Source organism: Mustela putorius, unplaced genomic scaffold (assembly GCF_011764305.1).
Source record: "Mustela putorius furo isolate JIRA1106 unplaced genomic scaffold, ASM1176430v1.1 tig00003983_pilon_pilon_pilon, whole genome shotgun sequence".
NCBI classification, from domain to species: Eukaryota; Metazoa; Chordata; class Mammalia; order Carnivora; family Mustelidae; genus Mustela; species Mustela putorius.
Window position 1 is genome coordinate 9,304,703 of NW_025422123.1, and position 27,988 is coordinate 9,332,690.

Below are 27,988 nucleotides of genomic sequence, written 5' to 3' on the forward strand. Positions count from 1 at the left end.
TTTTAGTAGCTATCTGACTTCCTTAAGCAAGAAATAAAATCAACTTATCATTTTTGGAAAATATTCTGGTTTCTATATTGGGTTAGGATGTTTAATTTATTATAATACTTTTCTGCTTTTCTATCTGTAGAAACTTTGGCCATTTTAAGTATTAGAGCTATCCTCTATTTCTGTAATCAGTTCTGATGCACCAAGAGGGTAGTTAGGCTAGTTTCTTATTTTACTTTTTTGTCTCTCTCTCTTTTTTTTTTTTTTTAAGATTTTACTTATTTATTTGACAGAGCACGCAAGCAGACAGAGCAGCAGGCAGAGGGAAAAGGAGAAGCACGCCACCCACTGAGCAGGGAGCCCAATGCAAGGCTCAATCCCAGGACTCTGAGATCATGACCTGAGCCGAAGACAGATGCTTAACCAACTCAGCCACCCAGACACCCTGTTAGGCTAATTTCTAAAACATTATATTCTTACTTAAAATTCTTCTAAAACTATATATTTTGGGGCGCCCAGCATGGCTCAGTCGGTTAAGCATCTGCTTTAGGCACAGGTCACGATCCCAGGGTTCTGGGATCAAGCTAGGTTGGGCTCCCTCCTCAGCAGGGAGCCTGCTTCTCCTCTCCCTCTGCCTCTCTCCCCTGCTCATGTTCTCTCTCTCTTTCCCTCAAATAAATAAAATCTTTTTTTTTTTTTAAGTATATTCTTATATAACTATTTTGTTTATCTTTTTGTTTTCTATTTCTGTTTTGGAGGGGCTTTTTTTGTTTTGCTTTCTTTATTCTGTGAGAACTTTTAGTTGCGGATTAGCAATAATTACAAAAACTTTATTATATTGTAAAATATAAATTCATTACTATTTTAAAAACCTGTTCAATTTCTTTCAACAGTTTAGTCCGTAAATGATAGAGCTAAAAATATAACTTGAAGGATCATTGGAGTGAAGTATACATTTTATTGTTTAAAACATATACAAGATTGCCTCAAAATTATTTGTTCTAATTTTTTTTAATTCCATATTTTAGAGAATGTTAATATAGAAACATGTAAGTTAGGGAGTTGGACTTCTTATAAAACTTGCATTTTACGTGTTTTTATAATCAAAATATATTCTATACTATTTCTTAAGTTTCATTGTAAGAGGACAAGCATAATTTTAATCCATTTAAAATCTTTTCTCTTCTTTTGGGGCACCTGGGTGGCTCAGTCAGTAAAGCGTCTGCCTTTGGCTCAGGTAATGAATCCCCTGTCGGGCTCTGTTCAGCAGGGAACCTGTTTCTCCCTCTCCTTCTGCCTGCCCTTCTGCCTGCTTGTGCGCTCTTTTTCTCAAATAAATGCATAAAATATTTTAAAAATAAAATTTTTTTGCTTCTTCTAAGGGAATGGATCCAATTACACGTCAAGTAGGACAGCATATTGAAATGGAACCAGAATGGGAGGCAGCCTTTACGCTACAAATGAAATTAACACATGTCATTTCAATGATGCAGGACTGGTGTGCTTTAGACGTGAGTTTCTTCGAGGGGTAGTGGGGGAAGGAGATAAATGGAAGAGGGGCTGTAGACAGATTCCTAAGATTTCTGAGGACATTTGGAGAGGATAGTGGTGATACTTAACTCGTGAAATAACATTTTTTTCTTCTCTTACCTACAAATTCCTTAAACGTTAAAATTCTGAAGCCTTAGGAAGAAACTTGGAAAACAGAGAAAGAAATGATCCACTCTCTCTTCTGTTACTATCTACATTTCCCCCCCATAATCTCATCTAGATTTTGAGCTTATAAAAAGAGTTTAGAGATTTATTCAAAAATGAAGCTTTATAACTATTTCATTTGTTCTCTGTCTTAAAATTACTTTGCTCTCCTTTGGCTATAAAGTCTAGGTGAGAGCCTGTGTAAGTTAAGAGGTAAGAGAAGACTTCTATGAGATCTGAACTATGTGTCAGAGTTAACTGGTCAAAGAGCAAAGAATATTCCTGACTGTGAGACAGCTGCAGCATGCTCTGTTGATGAGAAAGAGTATGATTGGTCCAGGGGCCATGAGAAGGCTCAGGTTGGAGCACTGCAGTTGAAGGTAGAGAACTGGACAGGGACCTGATACTGCAGGGTCTTGGAGGCCATGGAGAGAAATTTGGGTTTTATTCTAATAGAGTTGGGATGCCACTAGTGGCTACTGTGCAGAAAAGGTGACATGATACAGGTTACATGTTGTTGTTTTCTTTTTTTTAATTACTCTGTGTGAGAATAGATAGAGGAGAGGTCAAAATAGAAGCAGGGAATTTAATAAGTGGTTGGCTTTCCTTTGAGTTACTGGAGATGATAATTGGCCAGTTTTGAGAGAAATTTAGGAGATGAAATTGTAACTTAGTAATAGATTGGACAGTGGGAAATGAGGGAAAGGAGAGTATTGGAATAATTTCTAGATTTCCACAGCTGTATGGAGATGGTGTTCCCTGAGATAGGGCACTGGAAGAGGGACTATATTGGGGGAGGGAAGATTGTGTTTGGTCTTGCCTATATTGATATCTGAGGTACTTAGTAAGTAAGTAAGTAAGAGGGCTTATTCAATGTTGTAGAAACCCAACTTTTTAAGTCACTTACAGAATACCCTCTTTTTTAGGAAAAAGTGTTAATTGAAGCTTACAAGAAATGCCTTGCTGTATTGATGCAGTGTCATGGTGGTTTCACTGATGGTGAACAGCCAATCACGTTAAGCATTTGTGGACATTCAGTGGAAACTATCAGATACTGTGTTTCCCAAGAAAAAGTTAGCATTCACCTCCCAGTTTCTCGCTTACTTGCAGGTAAAGCATTTTTCCCCAAAAGAGAACCCTGAAATTATCTTTTAAGTTGTCTGTGGTTAATATTTTTTGAATACTTTCTGTACATTATATTGAGAGTTTTATAAGCATTGACTTACTTAATCACCACATTGGCCTATGAGGTAGGTATTATTACTATTACATTTGCTTCACAGAAGGGAAGACTGAGACATAGAGGTGACTTCTTAGTGTCATGCAGCAAGAAAGAGTCAGAGTAGGAATTGTGAGGTGCTTTGGTCCCAGAAGCCATGTTTATAAGGACAGTACCATAGTGCTGCCTCAGGCTTCTAAACTGCACATACCACGTGTTGTATACCACATGGTTAACTCAGCCCACATTCAGAGTCTGTGTTGTTACCATTCAAATCACCCTGTCACTTAAGTGATTGCTGATAAATTGGAACCACCCTAATTTTTTTTCTTCTCCTCTGAACTGTTTCTTACTCATTTATTGATAACCTTTTAAGCAGCAGGTCTAGAGTGAGTCCCACATTGGAATGACAGTTTTTTAATCATAAGTAGTTGATTTACAAACCCGTTTTTACTTGGTGGAATATTTGAAGCCACCACCTTGTAGCAGCCAAAAACTTCGAATATTCACTTGTCCATCTCTACCTTCAGACTCATTTCGGTGTAGCTTCCTTCCATATTTCTTAATTGCAGGAATTCTTATCCTGCTCACATACTACTGTTCCCTTTAGTTACATTTTTAACTTTTGAGAGTAGAAGTTCTGAAGGTAGCTATTTTACTCATTGCAGAATTTGTAGTTTATCTTAAGTATGTGGCTGAATAATTTATTATGATGTAAAAGTGGTTTGTGTAAGAGATCGTGGAGAATTGATACCATTTCTTCCTTAAATGTTTGGTAGAATTCCTCAGTGAAACCATATGGGCTTGAGAGTTTTCTTTTTTGGAAGGTCATTAATTACTGGCTCAGTTTCTTTAATGGATATAGGTTAGTTCTAGTTATCTGTTTCTCCTTCTAGGAGCTTTGGTAGTCTGTGTTTTTCAAGAAATTGTTACATTTCATCTAAGTTATCAAATTTATGGGCATAGAGCTCTTCCTAGTATTCCTTTAGTATTCCTTTAAGTATTCTATTCTTTATTATTCCTTTATTATTCTTTACATACATAAAGTATGTAAAGTATTCCTTTATTATTCTTTATTATTCTTAAATGGACATGGGATCAGGAATAATAATCCTCTTTCTTTTCTGAGTGCATTTTTCTTTGACTGCTCTGAGCATTGTCACATTTTCTTAATGCTAGAGCCTAGCATTCCAGCAGTCTTATGGAAGTTGTGGAGATTTAAGAGAACTTAGACATCCAAATATCAGTAATGCAACAAATAGAACAACAAAGAAGTACTTAGTATGAAACTTGTTGAGGCCCTGTTTTGTTTCCACAAGTGCTTTGAGCAGACTGAACCTATTGATACTTGTGAGCAGGTGATAGCACAGTGTTGTGGGAAAGTTTTCAGCTGGGATGTAGGAATGTTGGTCCTATTTACAACTCAGTTGCTGATCTTTGCTGCCTTTAAAAATTCTGGTTTTATGTTGGAGGCCAGTGCTGATAGTTATCCACAAGGAAAACAGTCAGTACTCTGAGAGTTGTACTCATTTCTGCCTACCTAGGTCTTTACTGCTCTCAGACCTCAGTGAACCTTTTTGAGCATTCTCCTGACTGTATTTGATAAAACTTGGCCTAAATGCTTATAATCTAATTGAAGAGCTTACTAAGTAAACACACATAAAACGGTTCAACAACAACCTGGGGTTTGTACTAATGGAGCTTGAGTGGCAGATGTCAAGTGCAGGTCATTAGAATGAAGACTCATGATTCAGGTCTTCTCGGGTATAAAAGCCTCAAGCCAGTATTAACCAAGTGGTCCGCCTTATCTATTGATAAGATTGTAGAAAAACATTCTCTATGTAGACAGCAACATAAATAGAATTAGTTCTTAGTTAACAGAATTAAGCAAGGTTGAGCAATACAAAAGCCCTTTGCAGTTAGGAACTAGAGAGGCTTTGATCTTAAAGTTCTAAGGGAACTTAAATCTGAGATCAGGATTGGCATGGACCATGAATCCCAGGACTCATCTCTCTGTTGACTTGCCAGAAGGATCTCCTGCTATACTTTAAATGGGGACAGTGAAATATGACCCTTAAAGTGAGGATAACATATATAAATTGCTTTGATAATTACAGAACTGCTTTTGCTATATTTGTACGTCTAACATTTAGTTCTGTAAAACATCATCAGTGTGTATTAGTAAATGTAATTAGGACTCTAGCTCTAAGTGTACCTTTGATACAGAGGTTCATGAGAATATCAATTCAAAAAGCTTCATTTATAGATTCAATTCATTTTTTATCTTACTTTGTAATGAGATAGGTTCCCAAAGAGAAAGAGTAGATACGAAGTTGAGTGAATATTTAGGACTTTTTTCTAAATGATTTGCATTTGTAGAAATGCTTTTTTGTTTGTTCTCCTATGCAGGTTTACATGTATTATTAAGCAAAAGCGAAGTGGCATACAAATTTCCAGAACTCCTACCTCTAGTAAGTAATTTTAACATTTAAAAGTAAATGCCTGTTTATTATGTTTCATGTGCTTGAAATTACTTTAAAACAAACTTTATTAATCAGGGTTCTGGAGAAAAAAAACAGAACCAATAGAAGATTGTGCATACGTGCATGTTCACAGGGGTGTGTAAGTATGGAGAGAGAAAAAGACAAAAAATTGATTTATTGTAAGGAATTGGCTTACGCAGATTATGGGGTCTGGCAAGTCTGAAATATGGAGACCCAAGGAAGAGTTCATATTGTAGTCTGAGGTCCAAAGGCATTCTGGAAACCAAATTTCTTCAGCTGTGATTGGGGGACCTCAGTGTTTCTTTTAAGGCCTTGAACTTAATTGGATGAGGTCCATCTACATTACGGAAGGTAATGTGCTTTACTCAAAGTATGGTGATTTAAATGCTAATCACATCTACAAAATATTTTCACAGCAGCATGTGGACTGGACTTAATCAAAAGCTGGGTACCATGGCGTAGCCAAGTTAACACATAAAATTAACCATCAGGCAAACATACTTTAAGTAATTTTGACTGCTGTTTTATATAGTTTCCATCACTATCACCCTATCTTCTTTATACAGTTGAGATTTTTATGGATTAAAAAAATTTTTTTTTATATACAGAGTGAACTTAGCCCACCCATGTTGATAGAACACCCTCTTAGATGTCTTGTTTTATGTGCCCAAGTACATGCAGGCATGTGGAGAAGAAATGGGTTCTCTCTAGTAAACCAGGTAAGTGTTTTTTAGTTCATGAAGAGATTTCAGTCCATCTATCCCTTTGGCTTCTGAGAAGGTTGTAATTTTCACTCTACTTAAGTCATGGAAAGTTGAGTATCTATATTAAATTGTTCAAAAGGATAAAAGTAATGTTAAACCAAAAAGTTTCTTAGAACTCTTATTCATACTTTGTCAAGAAACAGTATCAAAAATAGAAATGAACTTAAGTTACTTGATTTTTTTAAATTTGAGATCATTCTTAGAATCGTTTAACAAAACATAATGTAGTAAAAATCCAGATTTCATCTATTTAAATAAAATTGTGCTAAAAGTTGAAAATTCTCTCAGAAACTAATGGTTACCAGAGGGGAAGGGGTATGGAGATGGGTTAAATGGGTGAAGCATAGTGAGGGGTATAAGTTTCCAATTATGGAATGAGTAAGTCATGAAGATGAAAGGCACAGCATAGGGACTCTTAGTCAGTGGTATTGTGATAGTGTTAAATGGGGACAGATGGCAGCTACACTTGTGAGCACAGCATAACTTAATGGACTTGTCCAATTATTGTGTTGCACACCAGAAACTAATGGAATATTGTGTGTCAGCTGTACTTCAATCAAAAAAAAAGTTATATTACTATAGCTCTGAAATTGAGGTTTTTATTTTTAGACCTTATCAAGGCTTGGTATAGGGTTTGGTTTGGTTTGGTTTTCATTCTTCATAGCCATAAACCTTATAGAAAAGTAGTTTTGTTGGGGAAACCAGAAAGTTGGTTGCAAAATGTGGGCTATAGAGTGAATACTGAAATCTGGAAATTTCTAATTAATTAATCTCTGTGAGGATAGTATTAACTGTTGAGAGAACCACGTGTGTGTGTGTGTGTACAAGCATGCATGTGCGTGTGCATCTGCGTTCACACTTGGATTAAACCCATGTGCTATTGGGGATTGGGGAGGGAAGGGAGCTGCACAAATAAAAACCTATTTACCCAATATAATCAATTTTTTTTTAGATATATTACTACCATAATGTGAAATGCAGACGTGAAATGTTTGACAAGGATATAATAATGCTTCAGGTAATGAATTAAAAGCATTAAACTTAGGGGTTGTAGGAAATGTTTTTCTTCTTGTCATTTTCACAGAACCCAGTCACTTATGATTACTCCCAAATCTGTAGCTTTAGCCTAGCCCTGTCTGCTGAGCTCTAAACTCATATGGCTAACAGCCTGTAGAACATTTCCATCTAGATTTCTTGGACATGTTTCAGATTTAGTATATTCAAACTAACTCCTCTTATTTCCTCCATACCTTCCTCCTGTCTTGGGTTTCCTATCTCAGTATATTGTTTAATAATCTATACAGTCGTATAGTTGAGTCAGAAACCTGAAAGCCATCTTTTTCTTCATTGTCCTCTGGTTAAAGACCCCAGACCCTAAGGCTTATGAAACTTAACTATGTTAAAATTCCCTGAAATTGCCATGCTCTCTTAAGTCTTACATTCTGCACATCTGTTTCTTTTGCTCCCCAGTTTGCCCACCCCATCCCCTTCCTTTTCTGTTCACCTTGCAGCTTGTCTTCCTGCATGTCTTAGTGTTTAGTGTCACTTTCACCAGAAGGCTTCCCCAACACACAGAAATGTAGCTAAATATCCCATTTGGGAAGGTCCTAGCATGGTGTTCATCCCTACCATAGCATTTACAGCTCTGGATCCGCAGTTGCCAATTTACTTTTTGTCCCTTCCACTAAACTATGGCAACTGTATCTTAGTCCCTTTTTGTCCATTGTGCAGATAGCATAATCACATAGTAGTTGTTATTGCTGAATAGATTTAAAAGTGATACGAAAGGTTATGAAATGTAAATTTCAAAAATGATTGGCTCAAAATAAAATTCGAGTTGATTTAATTAAAGAAGAATTAAAACTAATATTTAAAAGCTGTTTCGGGGGCACCTGGATGGCTCAGTGGGTTAAAGCCTCTGCCTTTGGCTTAGGTCATGATCCAGGGTTCGGGGATCAAGCCCCGAATTGGGCTCTCTGCTAGGCAGGGAGACTACTTCCTCCCCTCTCTCTCTGCCTGCCTCTCTGCCTACTTGTGATCTCTGTCTGTCAAATAAATAAATAAATAATCTTTAAAAAAAAAAAAAAAAAAAAACCTTTCAGTTAGTATAGTTTTTATCACCAAAAATTAGTTTGAGAGTTCTCCTTAAGAACTTAGTATTAGGTAAATAAGTGCTAGAAGCTTAATTGCAATAGCACATTTCTCTCAGAGTCCATGCACTACTAGAGAGTGATAAGAGAGCCCGGAGATAAAATTTCGAATGGAATTTATAGGGTTGCAGTTAAGTCAGAGCATTAAAAGACAAGAGAACATATTAGTCCGTATTATTCCAGTGGGTAAGGTTAGGGTGTTTTTGTTTTGTCTATACTTTATTTTGTTTTACCAGCTTAGATTCTTGTCCACACTTGTAGCTTCAACAGGTAGGGAATTGACTGGGGGGGGGGGTTCATCTTTTATAGGGATTGGTGAATAAGTAAGCTCTTTTCACTTATTCATCCCAAAATATCTTTCACTAATTGTTTAGTAACCCTTTTAACCTCCCTCTTTTCCTTTATCTCAAACATTTAAAAAAACAAAACAAAACAAAAGACAGGTGTCTCCATGATGGATCCAAATCATTTCCTGATGATAATGCTCAGCCGCTTTGAACTTTACCAGATTTTCAGTACTCCAGACTATGGAAAAAGATTTAGCTCTGAGATTACCCATAAGGTAAGAGCATGTTTTATAAGACCACAATACATTATTTAAAAAATATCTTTCATTCTTTTTGGATGTGTTTGTATTTGTATCTCTGAACTTCCCTTCCACTTGTTACAGGATGTAGTTCAGCAAAACAACACTTTAATAGAAGAGATGTTGTACCTCATTATAATGCTTGTTGGTAAGTTTGGATTGTTTGCAACATTTATCAATTACATTGACTTTTGTGATAAGAAATAGTTCCAAGTTTCTAAGCTGCAGTTCTTTTGTTTGAGCAGTTCTTCAGTTTCAGGGGAAGATTAGAGCATCCATCTCTTTCTCCCTTCCAGTTACTGTAGCACTGAGAGTGATAATGCCTTGGTGCTTTGGAAGAAGAGAGTGAAAGTGCTGAAGCAGAATAATCTGAAAGGCTCTTTGTTGAGAAAAAAGTAGGACAGAAGAGTTTATCAAGTAAAAATAAGATGTTTAGGAGCTATTTGAGCTATTTACTATTACTTCATATCTTAAGCATGTTTCTTTCTGTGGTTTTGTGTTACAGAACTGTCATCTTGGCTTTTAGATAGGATAAAAATAAGTTAATAGAGACCTGTGGCTAACAGATGCAGATTTCTTCTCTTATTGCCTGTATTTTCAGTCCAGTCACCGCCATCTTTCCTATTCTATTTTTTTACCTTCTCTACCTCCTCTACTATTTTAGACTCTGTAGTCCGTACAACAGAGCACCCTGGCTTCTGTCAGGGGGTGATACTAACAGAGGTCTCAGAAGGTGAGATCTTATTTGCCACTAGATAGAAGGACAGAGGAAGGCTCTCCCTCCCTGCTACCTGTGGCAGATGGTGTGAAAGCAGTTTCCTAGTCCTCTGGTTACAACTACTGCTCTACCAGTTACTGACTACATCTAGTCCCTTCCTGCCTTCTCATCCCATTCTTTCAAAATAGCATGCAGAGTTTTCTCTGTGCTACCCAAAGCCTGTACTCACCTGTTGTGTCTGAGCCTCAGAAGTATGGTTAGGAGCTGCTCTCACCCTAGCTTCTTGCCAAACCAATTATTACTTTCCTAGTGCACAAAGAAAAATACATTATTGCATTGCACTGATTAAAAGTGTATGCTGCTTAAGTATTGTGATTATGTTAAATGTGTGAATATATACTTTTGCACTAACAGGAGAGAGATTTAGTCCTGGAGTTGGACAGGTAAATGCTACAGATGAAATTAAGCGAGAGATTATCCATCAATTAAGCATCAAACCTATGGCCCACAGTGAATTGGTGAAGTCTTTACCTGAAGATGTAAGTACCTACATCTTACAAAAGAAATTATGGAAATTCTTCCTTTCCTGACAGGCTAGTGTGTTTAGATTTAGAGTGGTAAAGACTGCAGTTCTAGGACAACTGTAATTCCCAGTCACTCTTATTAGAAATAATTAGAGGGGCACTTGGATAGTTGTTAGTAGAGCGAGACTCTCTGAGTAGAGTGAGACTCTAAGGAGTTGTGGGTTTGAGCCCCACACTAGGTGTAGAGGTTACTTCAGTTTTTTTTCTTTCTCTTTTCTTTTTTTTGTATGGGGGAAACAAAAGAATACTAGTGACTGGGAATAGACAGCAGCATAAGAGTAGAATGTTTTACAGTGAATTCTTAGAAGAGGTAAGGATGCTGAATAAAAATAAACCTGAATTCTTAGAAGAGGTAAGGATGCTGAATAAAAGTAAACCTGATCTTGAAAACTGAATTTATTTATCCAGTAGACAGGGTTTATTATTGAGTCCTTACTACAAAGTTGCCATGGGTGGAGATAATGCTTTACAACTTCATATATTGGAGAAGGAAGTGAAAAATATCTATTCATCTGTATTGAGGATACTAAAGTTTTTCAGAACTTTTTCCTTCTGAAGCATCCAGAAACTCTCTTTAGGGAGCCATCTCTTTCATTTTAGTAAATGTAAAGTAATGTTCACATGGGCATTCATGGGCTAATTGTAACTGTTTACCGACAGGATCTCAAGTTCCCTGGCAACCTGTTTTTCAGCCACAGGGCTTTTCAGATAGATACCCAATACTTATAGTTAGGAGAGGTCCTTTTTTCCTTGAGGCTTTTCAAAATGCTTCCCCAAATTTGAAACATAGATCAAAACTTTCAACTTTAATGTTCATTCTTCTGAGATTTAAACCTGTATTTGTTGCATAATCCTTCCTTTAAACTTTATATTATGAAAAGTTTTAAATATCTATAGAAATAGAAAACATAGTGTAACAAAACCCATCACCAGTTTTAACCAGTCTTGTTTTATCTATACCCAAACCACTAATCTCTGCATGCCCACTGGATTATTTGGTTAAGAATACTTGGTTTAGGGGCGCCTGGGTGGCTCAGTGGGTTAAGCCGCTGCCTTCGGCTCAGGTCATGATCTCAGGGTCCTGGATCGAGTCCTACATCAGGCTCTCTGCTCAGCAGGGAGCCTGCTTCCTCCTCTCTCTCTGCCTACTTGTGATCTCTGTCTGTCAAATAAATAAATAAAATCTTTAAAAAAAAAAAAAAAGAATACTTGGTTTAGGGACACTTGGGTGGCTCAGTCGTTAAGTATCTGCCTTTAGCTCAGGTCATGATCCCAGGGTCCTGGGATCGAGCCCTACATTGGGCTCCCTGCTCATCAGGAAGACTGCTTCTCCCTCTTCCACTACCCCTGCTTGTGTTCCTTCTCTTGCTGTGTCTCTGTCAAATAAATAAATAAAATCTTAAAAAAAACAAAGTTTGCCCGCAAATGATACACAGTCTCCACCACCCAACCAAAACCACAAAAAAGAAAATTTGTATTTTTTATTATATTTTATATTTTATGTACGTATTGCTAGTGCTCAGCCATGTTTAATGATCTTGGATGACCAAACCAGCCTTCAAAGTATCTTCTGTCCTGCTTCTGACTTTACTTGTTTGTGACCATGTTCATTATCATTTCAAAGGAGAGAAAAAGATCTTTATTTAAAAAAAAAAAACCCAGCAACAAAAAAACCAGTCTTATTCCAAGCATAGCAGTAACTTTTTTGTTATGCGCTTAGTTATAATATAAGTAGTTGGTTTATATGAGATGGTTAAAAAGGTCAAAGATGAAGATTTCTTTTTTTTTTCCTTTTTTTGTTTATGAAGTTTCCTGGCAGGGGGTGGGGGATGGTTGGCCTGTTTGATGTATGTGTAAAACAGTGCTGTACAACAATAAGCCAAAATTTTATTTTGCTGAGTTGTTCTAACCACTACCCTTCCCCCCAAAAATTAAAAAACCGGAATGCAGGGCTTACCATTTCATCTATAAATAGAACTGTTTATATGTTAAAACAGTGGTTCTCAACCAGGGATAGTTTTGCCCTCCAGGAGACATTTGGCAGTGTCACTGCTCAGGGCAGGGCTGTGTGGTGCCCCTGGCAGCCGGTGAGCAGAGGCCAGGAGTACAGCTAAATATCCCTCAATGCATAGGGCAGACCCCCACAACAACATCAGAATTATCTGATGCAAACAGCAGTGCCATGGTTGAGAAACTGGCCTAAAAGGACTTTTAGAAAAACCTATCTATCCCTATGCCATGATGAAAGAACAATAATTAATAATTTCTTAGTATCACTAAATATCTGGTCAGGATAAAAATTGCTCCTACTTTTTTATACAGGATATGAATCCTGAGTTGTTAGATGAGGAAGCAATTACAGTTTCACTTAGACTTTATTCACTTAGAATAAAGAAGAATATAATTTGGGGGTGGGAGGAGAGGCAGAGGGAGGAGAGAGAGAATCTCAGGCAAGCTCCATGTCCAGCACAGAGCCCAACACAGGGCTCGATCCCAGGACACTGATCATGACCTGAGCCAAAAGTTAAGAATCAGACACTTAAGCGAGCCACCCAGACACCCCAAGAGGAATATATGCTAAACAGCATTTTAAAGTACACCTGGTACAACACAGTGGCAACTATATTTACCAAACATCTTTGACCAGAGAATTCTTTAATCAGAATTCATATTAACATCTTTTTATAAATACTTTATGATTTAGGAAATGCTGTTGTACTAAAAATAGATAAGGAATCAGTGTAACTTTCACAAAATAGTATAAATATCTTACATAAATTTTGTTTAAATATTATGTGTACTTTGTGTTTTTAGCTTAATTCCTTTTGAAAGCTGTTGCCTTGAGTCCATATGGTAATGACTTGTTTTTAATTATATGAGTCTGAATGAATGTTAGGTGACAAAATAGGTTTCCCTGGTTATATATTAAAAATTATGTTTACTGTGGAATCCTCAACTGTAAAAAATTTGGGGAAAATCGTGTATCTGCTTCATAGGATTGCTGTAAGTGGTTAAGGAGAGAAAAACACCATGTTCAAAGTGCTAGCCGATACTGTTAACATGAAACGCACTTACTTGTTTTTCGTACTGTTAGGAGAACAAGGAGACTGGCATGGAGAGCGTAATTGAAGCAGTTGCCCATTTCAAGTGAGTTTATTTCCTGTTTTTTTCCTCTTCCATTTTTTTAATATAAATTAATTTTTCTTGTGTTTTGATGGACGTGAGAATGAAATTGTTCCTTTCAGAGAGTGACAGACATTTTCAGATACTTAGTTCTGAACTAGATTTCTGTCATTTCACTCTTCTGATCTAGCTCTGCACTAAGCAACCTAAACTGGTTTAAGAGAATCTTCACTGTGCTCAGAACCAATATTCCTGATAGTTTCAGATAATTGACATTAAACTGGCAGGTGACAAAAGTCAATGCATTGAGTTTTCTTAAAACTGCTTTCTTTGTTTCCATCTGAATGTGTCTCCTAAGTTGCAAAACGCTCTCTCAGTACTGCCTTCACTCTCTGGAGGCCAGGGTGCTGCCCAGTAGGTAAATTAGTCGATCTGAGGATGATTGAGGCAGTTCCTCACTCCTGCTTTGTCCTTGCTCCCACCCCACCTGTGATGACTGTTTTTGTTCATTATAAAGATACAGTAATGCTTTTAGAGAAAATACAGAAAAAAATATATATAAACATTCCCTAACCCTTAAAATTGTACCTACTTTTTCCAACTGATAGAACTTATCAGAGACATCTTTATACATCAAAATTTAGATATTATTATCACTTTTAGTGATGTTCAACTGTGTGGCAGTGTAATAATGTGTATAACATATTTCCTGTTGTTAGTTTTTGAATTGTCACTATAATGACCATCACATTCACCTGTCCAGTTAGGATAAATTCAAAGTGGATGTGTCCAATAGGATGATGCATGTAGAGCTTTGCATTTAGGTTACCAGATTAGCCTACAGAAAATAGTACCAGTTTACGTTCATCAGCAGTAAATGAGAACTCTGCTTTTTTGTTATGTTATCTAAGACTATCATAAGTTAGGGTATGACTTTAATAATAATATTTTAAGGACTTTTTTTTCCATAGAAAACCTGGATTAACAGGACGAGGCATGTATGAACTGAAACCAGAGTGTGCCAAAGAGTTCAATTTGTATTTCTATCACTTTTCAAGGGCAGAGCAGTCCAAGGTAAATGGGAAAATAGAAAGTATACTGGGGAAGAGCTGTGTGTGTTTGTTGATTTGATTTGTTTCTCCTATACAACTTTTACTGTCTTTCAGAGATTAAAAAATGATACATTTTTATTGTAGGAAATTTGAGAAGTATAAAAAGCTATAATGAAGAAGGTAGAGATTACCTAAAAATACCACGACCTAACAACCTAACACCTCCCTCCCACCATGTATACTACATACATATATAAGATCTATATAATTGTATCATAAACCATACATATATAATTATATTTTGTTGGCTTTTGAAAAGAAATTGTCAACGTGTATAATAGTTAAGCTATTTTATGCTCATTTCAGAATTGCTACTACCTAACACTGCTTTTCCATAGTACTTTATGCGATTTTCCTCGTGATTCTTGGCTAAGTTTTGTCTTTTAGCATTCTACTTTGTTTTTAAGATTTGCTTATTATTAGAGCGGTAGACTGCACACACACATGGGAGTGAGAGGGGAAAGGGTGTGGAAGAGAATCTTACGCGGAGTCCCCACAGAGCACAGAGTCTGGCACTTAACTGACTGAGCCATGCAGGCGCCCTCGCAGTCTACTTTTAAAATACTTCTTCAGGGCGCCTGGGTGGCTCAGTGGGTTAAAGCCTCTGCCTTCTGCACAGGTCATGATCCCAGGGTCCTGAGATCGAGTCCTGCATCGGGCTCTCTGCTCAGCAGGGAGCCTGCTTCCCCCCACCCCGCTGCCCCCGCTTCTCTCTCTGCCTACCTGTGATCTCTGTCAAATAAATAAATAAATCTTTAAAATAAATAAATAAAATACTTTTTCATAAATGGCATTAATTAAATTTAAACATGAAGCTTTGTTTAGTTTTAGATGCATGTCATAGAGTTTAAGCCTAAATAATACTAAATAATATTTTGGTTTGATTTGTATGTGTTTCCCCTGCGTTTTAAAATAAGAAAGAACTCCTTGGGGCTTGGTGGCAGTGAGTAGTGAGGGGAAAAAATAACTTAGATGTGTCATTTGGGGGCTGGGGAGAGCACTATAAAACTAAGAGTAAATATCAGAAGATAATATGACAAAGATTAACTTAATGTTTTGGATATTAGGTTGTTGTGTATTACTAATTCCCTGTCCAAATTTCTTTTTTATTAGGCAGAGGAAGCTCAACGAAAATTGAAAAGACAAAACAGGGAAGATACAGGTATTTTTAATCTTTCTAAAAATCTCTTGTCTCTTCTTCTATGTGTTAAATGATGTTTTCTATTGACTATGATTATCCTTGGTGAAGTGGAAGATGTAAATGTATGCTTTCCAAGTGAACATTCACAAGACTCGCCTATATAGAAATAGGCTATACTGAGTCATCTCTGGGTTAATGGTTTTATCTCAGATCCTAGGATATTCCTAGGGAAAAGTCTTCCCTTTGTACTGCTACTATTAATGTAGCTGTTTTTATGCATTTGACCTTGAGAAGGTAAAATACAGCTTTAAGATGTATTAATATTCTTTGAGTGAAGACTATCTAAAGATGGGGTCTTTTTTTTTAAAACATGTTCTAAAAAGAAACCAATAATAACCTTATTTTCAGCACTTCCACCTCCAGTTTTGCCTCCATTCTGCCCTCTATTTGCAAGTCTGGTAAATATTTTGCAATCAGATGTGATGTTGTGCATCATGAGGACAGTCCTCCAGTGGGCTGTAGAACATAATGGATATGCCTGGTCTGAGTCCATGCTGCAAAGGGTAGGTTTAAAAACATTTATTGTTTAAATTTTAGTGCTTTTTTAGTAAAAGCCAAAGTATTCATCAGTATCTAGATACAGACAGCTAAGCACTAAATGTAGTGATGTTTAAATTTGAAATATAGTAATATTATTACTGCTTTTGTGTCTGACATTGAAAATGGTAGTCTGGCAGATACTTTTTATACCAGTTGGTTGTGATTACCTTGGTCTTACTGGCTAGTCTTCTTCTCATTGATTGTTAATGATATGTCCCTGTTTATGCAGTACTCTGATATTTGTATGATGTCTTATCTTCAACATTTTTTTAAATTTAATCCCCTCAAAAACCCTGTGGGTTCATCAGTATCTATACTTTACAGTTGAAGAAATTGAAACTCAGACACATATGGTCTGTTGCTAATAAGTGGCATGTCTAGAACCTTGTTTGTATTTTATTTTGTAGCCTTGATGTGAGTCATTCTTCTACTGTTTATTTCATTGAATTCACACAATACCCATTTGGGTAGATACAACTTTTTCTGTTGTATAGATGAGGAAGTCAGGTTTCAGTGAGATTCACGTAACTTGTCCATGTTACTCAACTAGTTAGTAACATAATAGTAATTAATCAGTTAATAGAATTAGCCTGTTCTGTGCCTTATTCTGTGGTATGTACTTTTACATTCATACAATGTTTGCAATTCTCAAAATTCTAAAGGGAAGCTTTTTTTTTTCCATTTTAAAGTTGATGAAATTAGGCTCAGATTCCCTGAAGGTGTGTTACCTTGAAAGCTGTGAAGCCAGGATGTAAATGAAAGCACGCATTCTTCCAGAGTCATCCTCCAAAACTATTTTTCTTTCCATTGTCTTAGCAGGCTTAAGTGTCTCATTGGCTAAGATACATATATACTACACACCCCTCCCATTTATAAACAGACACTTAAAATGTAAAAACAGAGCTGGGGTCTACTAGAGACCATCATTATGTGAGCAGAGGAGTTGTAGGAAATGATGGAGAAACAAAGAACAGTTTTTATTTTTTGTGTACATTTGTTTCATGTCCTTCAAGCTAACCTAGTTCATCCAGCTCTCTGACATCCACAGTAGCTTTTTGTGTGGGGAAACATACAGACACCACACCGATATCTCCTTCCAAAATTGGGAAGCAGGATAAGAGCAATAAAAATGCAAATAAGATAAGTGTAATTTTTTATTTTCTTAGAAATCTGGTAAGGAATTTTTTGTGAGATATAGGGAATAACTGTAAACATCTTCAATAATTATGTGGCATTAAATTGAAAGTATGTATCTTTCTGAGACGATTAAGATTTTTAGTCCTTAGAGAAATTTAACTAGAGAGTATTATAGACCATATCATTCCCTGATAGATGCTTTCAGCTCTAATTATTTGGCCACCAATTCTTAGAAGTTTTTTTTTTTTTTTTAAAGACTGTAGTGTAGGGATGTATATGAACTTACCCTAAGAATATACGGTTGAATTTTCTTCATACCTGATGTGGAAATTTTTGTTTCCTTACTGAGAATTTTTTTATCAGAAAATGAAATATAGAGTTTGAGTTTAATAGTTAGTCTTTAGTAGTTTGCTTTATCTTTTTCCAGTGGTGAATTCATTTTTGTTACTATAAACTTGGTTTTGGATTTACTAAAAGTTACAAAACATTTTATTCGAGGTGTTACATTTAATTGGAATGGCACTACAAGAAGAAAAACAGCATTTAGACAATGTCACGGAAGAGCATGTAGTAACATTTACCTTCACTCAGAAGATATCAAGTACGTATACACCTTTTACTAAATTAATTCAAGATACTAGTGATTTTAAATATGTAATATAGGGGCACCTGGGTGGCTCAGTTAAGTGACTACCTTCAGCTCAGGTCATGATCCCAGAGTCCTGGAATTGAGCCCCACATCAGGCTTCCCACTTAATGGAAAGTCTGCTTATCCTTCCCCCTCTGCCTGCTACTCCGTAAACTATGCTCGCTTGCTCTCTCCCTGTCAAATAAATACTTAGAAAGAAAAATTTTTTAATAAATATGTAATATAACCTCTTATTTGCTCCTACAGTTTCAAAATAAATTTTAATCCAGATTTCTGAGATTATATGTATTTATCTGTGTTAAAGGTACTATATGAGATCCTGATGTATTTTCATAAAAACATATAGTTTTAATTCATAAACTGCAAACATTAATGAGGAGTCACTAGCTTGAAGTCATTATGGCACATGCATTTAAATAATTCTCAGATGCGCTTTAAAAACAAAAAGTATGCTATCAGGATTTCACTTTTAAAATTATTGCTGTTACCTTGTAAAGACATAATGAAAATAAGAGAATTAGCTATAGGGGGCACCTGGGTGGCTCAGTCGGTTAAGAAAATTAACTATAGTGGATTAGATTATCATTTTGTATATAAAGTTACACGACTTTTTTAGAAGGCCAGGAGACATTTTTTCCTATCTTTTTATTATTAAGAAGTTTAAACATACAGGCAAGAGTTGGTAAAGCAAACATCCATACACCTGCCACCTAGATTCAGTAGTTAGTATTTTTCTATATTTGCTTTAATATTTGCACACTTCTTTAAACCATTTGTTTTAGCCATCATATTTCACCTCTGAAGAAAACCTTTTCCAGGGTGCCTGGGTGGCTTAGTCGTTCAGCATCTGCCTTTGGCTCAGGTCATGATCCCAGGGTCCTGGGATCAAGTCCTGCTTCAGTCTCCCTCCTCAGCTGAGAGCCTGCTTCTCTCTCCTTGTATTCTCTCTCTCTGTCAAATAAATAAATTTTTTTAAAAAATCTACTGATTTTCAGAATAAGCAGTTGGTTTAGTAGTTAACTTCAGTGGTGACAACTGTGAATCTTTTTTGTTTGCTTAGGATTGTTACGCTTTATTTTTTTAATATTACTCTTGTGTTTTTATTCTCTGTCTTTGAGTCACATGATCAAGTCTCCTTTTTTAAAAAAAAATCTTTTTGATACTCAAACTGCCAATTTTGGTCACTGGGAATCTGTTCAGTTGGCCTCACTGCCCTTTTGACCCAAGCCCACTAGTATTTGAGCACCACCTTGCTTTCTAGCACAAAAGATAACCCAGGCTCATCTTATACCCTGCCCCAGACAGATGTGCAATCAAGCATTTGGTGAGATACTTATGAATTTATGCTGGTATACTAGGAGTTACAGCAGTCAGTATATAATGGGTAATATGACCCAGTAGAGGTAGTATAATGGATAATATGGTCTTGTTTGCTGCTGGATCTCTATTTTTCCCCTTTTTGCCCTCATATAGAAAAGTAGGAGGATGAGGGGAAACTGCCTTTCCATACTGAAGCCTAGGTTCTTAGGTGCCAGCCTTTCCCTGCTCTTTTCTCTCAGTATTTCTTCCTGTGGATTAGCATTGTATGTTTTGCCCCCTTCATCTCCAGGGCTTTTACTTTAGGATAACCACACAGAAAACTGCCTGATTTCATCCACTTACCACTATACAATCCCAGATTCTCTCTCTCTTTTTTTTTTTTTTGTCTCTCTTTCTTTGAACAAGCAACCTTTTTCTTTAGACATTCCTCCTATTTCTCTTTAAACATTTTATTTCATTAAAGCACACTGTTTAGAGCGAAATCCCTAAACTATAGGCATAAAACTTTACATCTGAAAGAATATTAAAGATCACGTAGTTCAGTCTCTTCCCCTCTTAAGAATATTTTGCCCAAATGATGACACTTAAACCAAGAAAATCAATAACTGGACGTTTCTGACTACAGAACTAAATTGCAAACATTAAATTACGTGTACTTTTGAGCCACTGAACTTGACTTGTATGTTTTTTCCTCAAATGAAGAAATAAATTTACAGAGGAAGAAATGTATTTTTTTAATTTTTATAAAGATTTTATTTGTTTGTTTGTTTGTTTAAGAGAAAGAGGCAGAGAAAGCAACGGAGAGTGAGAGAAAACACAAGCAGCGAGGAGAGGGAGAAGTAAGCTGCCAGGCGAGTAGGGAGCCTGACAAAGGGCTCAATCCCAGAACCCTGGGATTATGACTTGAGCCAAAAGAAGACTCAACCAACTGAGCCACCTATGTACCCTAAAATGCACTTTATTTTAAATCTAGGTTTTATTTAAAAGGAAAACAAAATATATTTTTACACACACATCCTTACAAATGCAGTTCATTTCTTAGACTTGGTAAAATCTCAGGTAGATCTTTTAGCTGGATTTTTATTTAATAGCTAAAGGCTATGTTAAATAATCATTTGGTGTAAGGTGTCCGTTTTGAATGATTAAAGCATTCTGGTTGTTAACTTGTTTGTTAAGTACAGATACATCATGTTCTCAAGAAGTATTGAAAATCTCTAATAAGTAGAGCTATAATTAAATGATGGGCAGATAATGTTATAAGCAACATTATCTTCTCATGCATAGTAATAAGCACTGTGAAGTCTTAGCTGTTGTTATTGTGCCTTTTATTTTTTTTCTGCCTTAGAACCTGGTGAAGCACCAAACAACTCCCCTAGTATACTAGCTATGCTGGAAACACTACAGAGCGCTCCCTACCTAGATGTACACAAAGATATGATTAGGTGGATATTAAAGGTACAATTTCTGGCATCACTGTTTTTGTGATAAACACTCAGTGTTTGTTATCTTTAAATTTTTGTAATATTTCATAGCTTCCAAATAACTGATACTTTCTGTCATAGACTTTTAATGCTATTAAGAAGATAAGAGAAAGCTCATCCACCAGTCCCGTGGCAGAGACTGAAGGAACCATAATGGAAGAGGTATGAGAAGCAAGGTGTGGTGCTACTGAAGGATTGTAGCAAGTTCACTACACACAATTGATTTTATCTGTAATAAGTTGGTACTTGATAATACTCACAAAAAAATGTGAATTCCAAAAAATGTGCCACTATTTATCTTTATTTGTTGTAGCAAAATTTTTTTGCTCCCTGTTCTTTTTTTAAAAACAAGTAAAAAAAATATTTTCTCTTGTTTTATAAGTGACATTATAAAACAGTTTTTTAATTAGTATTTACAATCAGGGTAGTTCTGCTTTGGGGGAAAAATATGCATTTGGCATCTAATGGTCTAACTAAATGAAGCATACTTTCAGAGTTCAAGAGACAAAGACAAGGCTGAGAGGAAGAGAAAAGCTGAGATTGCCAGACTGCGCAGAGAAAAGATCATGGCCCAGATGTCTGAGATGCAGAGACACTTTATTGATGAGAACAAAGAACTCTTTCAGCAGACTTTAGAACTGGATGCCTCTACCTCTGCTGTTCTTGATAATAGGTAAAAGTTAAAAAAAAAATCAACATTTTTAAATCTCTTGACTCTTGGTTCTCAAATGGGAAAGATGTTGCTTTTTTGCCTTAAAAGTACATGTTTAGTCTTAAAGTAATTTAGAAGGATTGGTAGGTAAATTTTACAGTCTCCAACTAGAGGAATTAGTCTTAGAATTTGAGTTTATTAGTATATGTTTATATCTCTTAACTGTAGATGAGATACCATGTGCACACTCAGAATGATATGTCTCACAGAACACCCTTGACATTCATAAAAGCATGGGTGCACAGGGGCATCTGGGTGGCTCAGTTTGTTGATCATCCAACTCTTGATTTCGGCTCAGGTCGTGATCTCAGGGTCATGAGATCGAGCCCTGCATCAGGCTTCACACTTAACAGGGAGTCTGCTTGAGATCCTCTCCCTCTCCCTATGCACTTACCCATGCTCGCTCGCACTCTTTTTCAAATAAATAAGTCTTAAGAAGGAAAAAAAAAAAAAAAATGAGTGCACTAGGTTCAGTTAACTGAGTGGCTTCTGTTTTGCATTTTGGATTGCTGTGAGGATTATAGGAGAAGGTTTGAGAAATATGAATGACTTCTGCCAGTTCAAATCATACCATGTGTTCAATATGTGCATACCTAAAGTCCACTGTTTTATGATTAAATGGAAACTTCTTAGGCTCGTTAATGAAACATCTACTATTTTATCGCAGCCCTATGGTTTCAGATACGGCACTTACAGCGTTGGGCCCAGCACAAACTCAGGTCCCTGAACAGAGACAGTTTGTTACTTGTATATTGTGTCAAGAGGAGCAAGAGGTGAAGGTGGAGAGCAAGGCAATGGTTCTGGCAGCATTTGTTCAAAGATCAACTGTATTATCAAAAAACAGGAGTAAATTCATTCAAGATCCAGGTAAGTCATAGCCAGATCCTCTCCTCCCTCTTAATGATTGCCACTCAGTGTGGCATAGAAATTTTATTAAGCTAATAGTAACTCCATAGGGTTGGTGGTGTCTAGGCAGCTGTCTTAGACAGAAATTTTCCAGTTGACAGGTGTGGAAACACTCCAGAAAGTTAAGTATCAGTCATGAATTAGATAGCTGGTAAATAACAGGGATTCAAAAGGAAGCTTTTCTTTGTGATATAACATTAATATAATTGGTACTTAACTGTCCCATTCTTCAATACACTTGGAAAGTCCTAATAATTAGTTGGCACATGGAAATAATAATAATTTTGTCTCCTGAATAGATCCAAAGTGTGATCTCTTGGGAACAGTTGTGTGAGTTACCTATGTGAGAAGCAGTCCTTGAGCCAGATTCTGATGCAAAGTAGTAATATCACTGATAGGGTTCCCCAGAAAACAGACTCTTAAAATAGAGATTACCATGCAGGACATTTATTCGGGATAGCCTTGGAATAAACATCTGTGGAATGGAGAAGAAGGGAGCAGCTTTGGGCAAAGGGAGCAGTTGAGCTTTCATGCAATCCCCCAAAGGCTTCATCCCACCCCACTGGAGCTCTCTAGCTGATGGCCCTTTGGAGGTGTTCCGAGTCAGAGCAAGGGGAATAGGGTCTTTAAACCCCAGCAGTGATCAGTGACTGTGGGCCACCTCTAGAAAGAGGTGTGACTTTGAGCAAAGCAGTTGCCACTTACGAATAAGAGTAAAGTGCCCTTGGGCGCCTGGGTGGCTCAGTGGGTTAAGCCGCTGCCTTCAGCTCAGGTCATGATCTCGGGGTCCTGGGATCAAGTCCTGCATCGGACTCTCTGCTCGGCAGGGAGCCTGCTTCCTCCTCTCTCTCTGCCTGCCTCTCTGCCTACTTGTGATCTCTCTGTGTCAAATAAATAATAAAATCTTTAAAAAAAAAAAAAAAAAGAGTAAAGTGCCCTCTTCCAACTGCTAAGGAGGGAGTAAGTCATTCATTCCTCCACTGGCATCTAAGCTGCACATTATTGTTTCCACCACAGACATTTTTCATATCTCTACTCTTAGACTCGTTTATATGTGCATATACCTCGACAATTCTAGTAAACTTCTTGAGAGTGGGAACTGTGTCTTAGAATTTCCAAAGCACTTATTTAACAAGTGCCTTTTACATGGTAGAATTAAAAAGCCACCGGTACGATAGCTCTTTCTCCATAAGGAAAGTCTTCACAGTGTGGCTCTCAAGCACCTAGTTGATAAGGATTAGTCTGCTTCATCTTAAAAAATGGTCCTTTGAACTCCACGATTTGTAAATTTCATTCCAGGCCAAAGATTAAAGTTAACAGTTTTATTTAAATAGTTATTTTGTGAAGAAAAAACTTGGGCTAAAAGAAGGTTTTCCAAATGCTTTCACAACTTATATTGGAAATATTTTCTTTATGCTATGTAAAGCAAATTGAAACTTGAGTAATTCTTTATAGACTGCTATAGAATTTCTAAGATCATACTAATTAATATAGAGAATTTGAAAAATTCTAAAAAGCCAGGGAGCCATCTTAAGTTTGTCTTCATGTTTTCATCTTCTTTGAGTATAAAAAATTAGCACTAGATTGGACAACTGTCTAAATTATCCTATTCCCCATCTGGGCTGCTATCCTGGGCATTCTGTTCCCACTTTGGCTCTGTCTGGTACTCATTGTGACTCTTCTTTGCACGAGAGTCTTTAGGCAGAATCTCCTCTAGGGGGCGTCCCATTACTGCCAAAATACCTTCTTGTTGCAGATACGGTGACCCAGCCCCGCCAAAGTATTAAAGGCAGCCCCATGAAGAACGAGTTCTGGGCTTTTGCAGGGGATAGGAGTCTCTTAGTGCCCTGAAAGCATGGAATGTTCAAAGGAGTAGATGTACATAATTCAGAATTCCAGTTTCAGTTAACAACTTAGGGATGTTTCATTTGCTCAGGGTGATAAAAATTAGAGTCCTGCTTTCTAAATAATCCAGGGTCTTGCATAAATGACTGATATCTCGAAGGAATAAACTAGCATTTCATTTCAAATTTACAAGCCCTTATTAAGGATTTCACAATTTAAAGCTGTACATTTATTATAGGAAGATTAAATGCTTGTTTTTTTGTTTTTTGTTTCTTTGTTTTCTAATGCAGAAAAATATGATCCATTATTCATGCACCCTGATCTGTCTTGTGGAACACACACTGGTAGCTGTGGGCACATTATGCATGCCCATTGTTGGCAAAGGTAATTTATATTCTTAATATTAGTCAAGAGAAGCTTATCTGAACGCTCAAAATTAACTTTTTAAATAAAGGACATATCATTCTAGAAAAAGGGAGAAAGAATGAGAGATGCTGAAGAAAAACCTGCATATCACTACTTAATAACAATTAAAATTGAGCTGCTTTGTTGTACATGTTAAAGGAGTAACTTAGAAATTTCATAGTATATCAGATATATTTTTTAATGTGGGGATCTATAGTAACTAACAAGTTGGACAAAGAAAAAAGATTTTTTTTTTAATAGAAAAAAGATTTTTATGGTGGCATAAAAACTAGGTGAGTAATGTCTTGCCAGGGTGTTCACTCTTAACTCTAAAGGTATTAGTACTTACCTTATTACTTCCTGAGATTGTCCTGGCTCCCCGACCTAAGATGGGATAACCTCAAATTTGTTCTACTTTGGTCTATTCTGCAAAGCCAACAAGTCAGTGTTATTGTTGCACTGTGCTCATTCAGTAATCATGCACTTCCACTAGCAAGTAGCCACCGGCCCTGGGAAAGTGACAAAACAGCACTGGGACCAAGAACTGTGAAGATTTTATTGTATTGTGGAAACAAAATAGTTAAAACGTAGAAGCTTGTGGCTCTCATTGAGAAAAATTACCGTTGTTTTTGATACCTCATGTTCTCTAATTGTAAAGGTATTTTGATTCCGTTCAAGCTAAAGAACAGCGAAGGCAACAGAGATTGCGCTTACATACCAGCTACGATGTGGAAAATGGAGAATTCCTTTGTCCCCTCTGTGAGTGCTTGAGTAATACTGTAATTCCTCTGCTGCTTCCTCCACGAAATGTTTTTAACAGGTAAGTTTGGGCCCATGAAACCTTTGTATTTAAGCTGTAGTTTTCCATTAAAGATAATGAGATGATAAACCAGAGAGGGGAGAAATCATTCCAGGTAATCACATTGTTTTCCCGATACATTTTTTGTAGTCATTTCTTCTGATAGACTTGTGAAATACAATTTTGGTTTTTAGAAAGGAATAGGCCAGACTTCAGTTTCTTGGTCATCCATTATAGAAGGTGTAAAATGCCCATATGTTTATGAAAACTGTTTTCCTTTATTTCTAGGACCCTACCTTAAGTATCTTCCTCATACTTTGCAAGATATGTTTGGTAAATTGGTAGGGGATGGAGGAGCTGCTCAAACTGAATTTATTGAATATTCTAACAAATATAATTTTTTACAATTTACTGGCTGATAATACCTTCAAGAGTTGGGCCAAAAAAATTAAAATCTGTTGATGTTTTTAAAATGGAAATTTTTTGTTGTTTTTATGTTATTTCATAATTTGTAGGATGCTTCTAGTTAATAGAAGTATTGGATATTCTCATTTCAAATATGAATTTGATACTATCTGCTCTTCAGATCTGGTTTTTATATTTCAGTATTCAATTATGCTATCTACCTTACATGCACAAATACTAATTTAAGTTTTGTAAATATGAATCATCCATTAATTTCTGTGCTGTTTGGATTCAACTCGAAGCAAAGTTCTTTTCAGTTTTAAGAATTCAAACTATGGTGTCTTATTTATGCTACCACAAAATCTTCTTAAAATACGAGTAGAAAAAAAAACACACCAGTAGATTTGAGTATAAGGTCATGCTTTTTAATCATAACAGAAAGTCATGGTGACTTACATCTGTATTTGAACTAATAAATTAGTCATTGTTAGATTAAGGATTCACTGCATATAAGAAGTAAAAAAATTACCTTTGTTGTGTTTCACACATCACTTCTGTTTTGTTTCGTTTTCTCATGAAGGCCAATTACATCATAGTCCTGAAGAACACAGGCTTTTTTTGGAGTCTGTATAACTGGGTTTGAATGCCAGATCTGTACTTTATGTGGTCTTAGTCAAGTTACATAGCTCTAAACCTCAGTTTCCTCATCTGTAAAATGGGGAAAATAACATAATCTATCACATAAGAGTATTTTAATAAGTCTAATACTGTAAAATGCTTTTAGTATTTGTCACATAATAAATACTAGTAGTGGTGCTATGATTGTCTAAGAATTATTAGCAAATTCCAGTACTGCGAAAAAAGTGAAATTTTTGACAAATAATGTTGTTAGCATTATAGTAACAAATAGTATCTTCTCATTTCCATTGGCAAATACCTATTATTTTTTTAAGGCACCAAATTTTCCCCTACCTTTTTTTTTTAAAGTATTTGAAATGTGTTTAAATCATTATGCTCAAGCATTTGAAGAATCTTTTTGTATCTTAAACTAAGCAGCAACAGAATACTAAACAGTTTCTATAATCTTCTCTAGCAGGTTAAATATTTCAGACCAACCAAAACTGACTCAGTGGATTAGAACAATCTCTCAGCAAATAAAAGCATTACAGGTTCTTAGGAAAGAAGAAAGTATTCCTAGTAAGTTCTGATAAGTTCATTTTTCCCCTAAAGTCTGAGATTGTTGGAAAATGTAGCTCCACAAGAAATTATTTAAGAATATTTTAAAAGTGAAACCTCTCATTTTAAAATTTGATTTATTCTGATTTTCTTTGTCTTAATGAACTAATTTTGACTTTACTACATTATTCCTTATTCCTTGAAAAACATACAAGCCCATGTGATGTTTATAATAAATACTTCTCACTTATTCCCCCATTTTATTGAAGAGCTTCTGGGGGTGGGGGAATGTAACTGAGTGTTGGAGAGCCAGCTTTAGTTGGTGGTGAGCTGACTCACTTTATTGAGACTTCCCAAGTTTCATAAATATGTACGGCATTTAATGACCTTTCAAGAAAGCAGTCTGAAAAAAAAAAAAAGGCAGTCTGAGCAGAATTTCTATCATTGGACTTTATTAAAACAAAATAGCATACTCTCTTTACCTTCCCTAGCTGTGTCCTAGTGGCTCTACTATTAGGAAAGCGTAGTTGACTGTGAAAGGTGCCTTGGTCAGTCAGCTACTATTTCTCATGCTTTGAATGTACCTTAGGACAGTTTTTGTTAATGGGACTCTCCCCTGTCATTTTTTAATTTCTTTGACCTACTTATATTTAGAATTAAATTTATGACTGAAATTTACAGAACTACTATAGAACCGATGATTAATAATATAAAATGCTTATTTCTTTAGATACCGCTTCTTCAAAGAATTCAGAAAATATGGATGAACTGCAGCTCCCTGAAGGGTTTAGGCCTGATTTTCATCCTAAGTGAGTATATTATTTGATTTCATTCACACTTGTTCCAGTTAAAATGAAAAATTTAATGGTTAGAATATGATTTATCAAACTAGGGAGCAAAATATTATGAGACATTGATCTTGAAATCTGAGGTTTAAAGATTACATGATAAAAACCAAAGAACCATATG

The 27,988-nt window shown here is 36.2% G+C and overlaps 1 protein-coding gene across 10 annotated transcripts in view; it reads left to right on the top strand.

Annotated features, from left to right (window-relative positions):
• UBR2 (ubiquitin protein ligase E3 component n-recognin 2) overlaps positions 1-27,988 on the top strand; it is a 124,129-nt gene that overhangs the window by 74,831 nt on the left and 21,310 nt on the right. For 6 of the 10 annotated variants that reach the window (XM_045071240.1, XM_004739893.3, XM_045071239.1 and 3 more), the window contains 21 exons: positions 1,371-1,499; positions 2,610-2,793; positions 5,312-5,373; positions 6,015-6,125; positions 7,123-7,188; positions 8,760-8,882; positions 8,991-9,054; positions 10,039-10,163; positions 13,303-13,355; positions 14,303-14,405; positions 15,557-15,605; positions 15,993-16,147; positions 17,820-17,922; positions 20,636-20,745; positions 20,853-20,933; positions 21,266-21,444; positions 22,151-22,350; positions 24,525-24,618; positions 25,298-25,459; positions 26,937-27,040; positions 27,750-27,828. In XM_045071240.1, coding sequence (XP_044927175.1) covers positions 1,371-1,499; positions 2,610-2,793; positions 5,312-5,373; positions 6,015-6,125; positions 7,123-7,188; positions 8,760-8,882; positions 8,991-9,054; positions 10,039-10,163; positions 13,303-13,355; positions 14,303-14,405; positions 15,557-15,605; positions 15,993-16,147; positions 17,820-17,922; positions 20,636-20,745; positions 20,853-20,933; positions 21,266-21,444; positions 22,151-22,350; positions 24,525-24,618; positions 25,298-25,459; positions 26,937-27,040; positions 27,750-27,828 — 2,336 coding nt within the window. Of the gene's footprint in view, positions 1-1,370; positions 1,500-2,609; positions 2,794-5,311; positions 5,374-6,014; positions 6,126-7,122; positions 7,189-8,759; positions 8,883-8,990; positions 9,055-10,038; positions 10,164-13,302; positions 13,356-14,302; positions 14,406-15,556; positions 15,606-15,992; positions 16,148-17,819; positions 17,923-20,635; positions 20,746-20,852; positions 20,934-21,265; positions 21,445-22,150; positions 22,351-24,524; positions 24,619-25,297; positions 25,460-26,936; positions 27,041-27,749; positions 27,829-27,988 lie in introns of those variants that run through there. The other 4 variants (XM_013062235.2, XM_013062239.2, XM_045071242.1 and 1 more) reach the window with 4 other exon arrangements.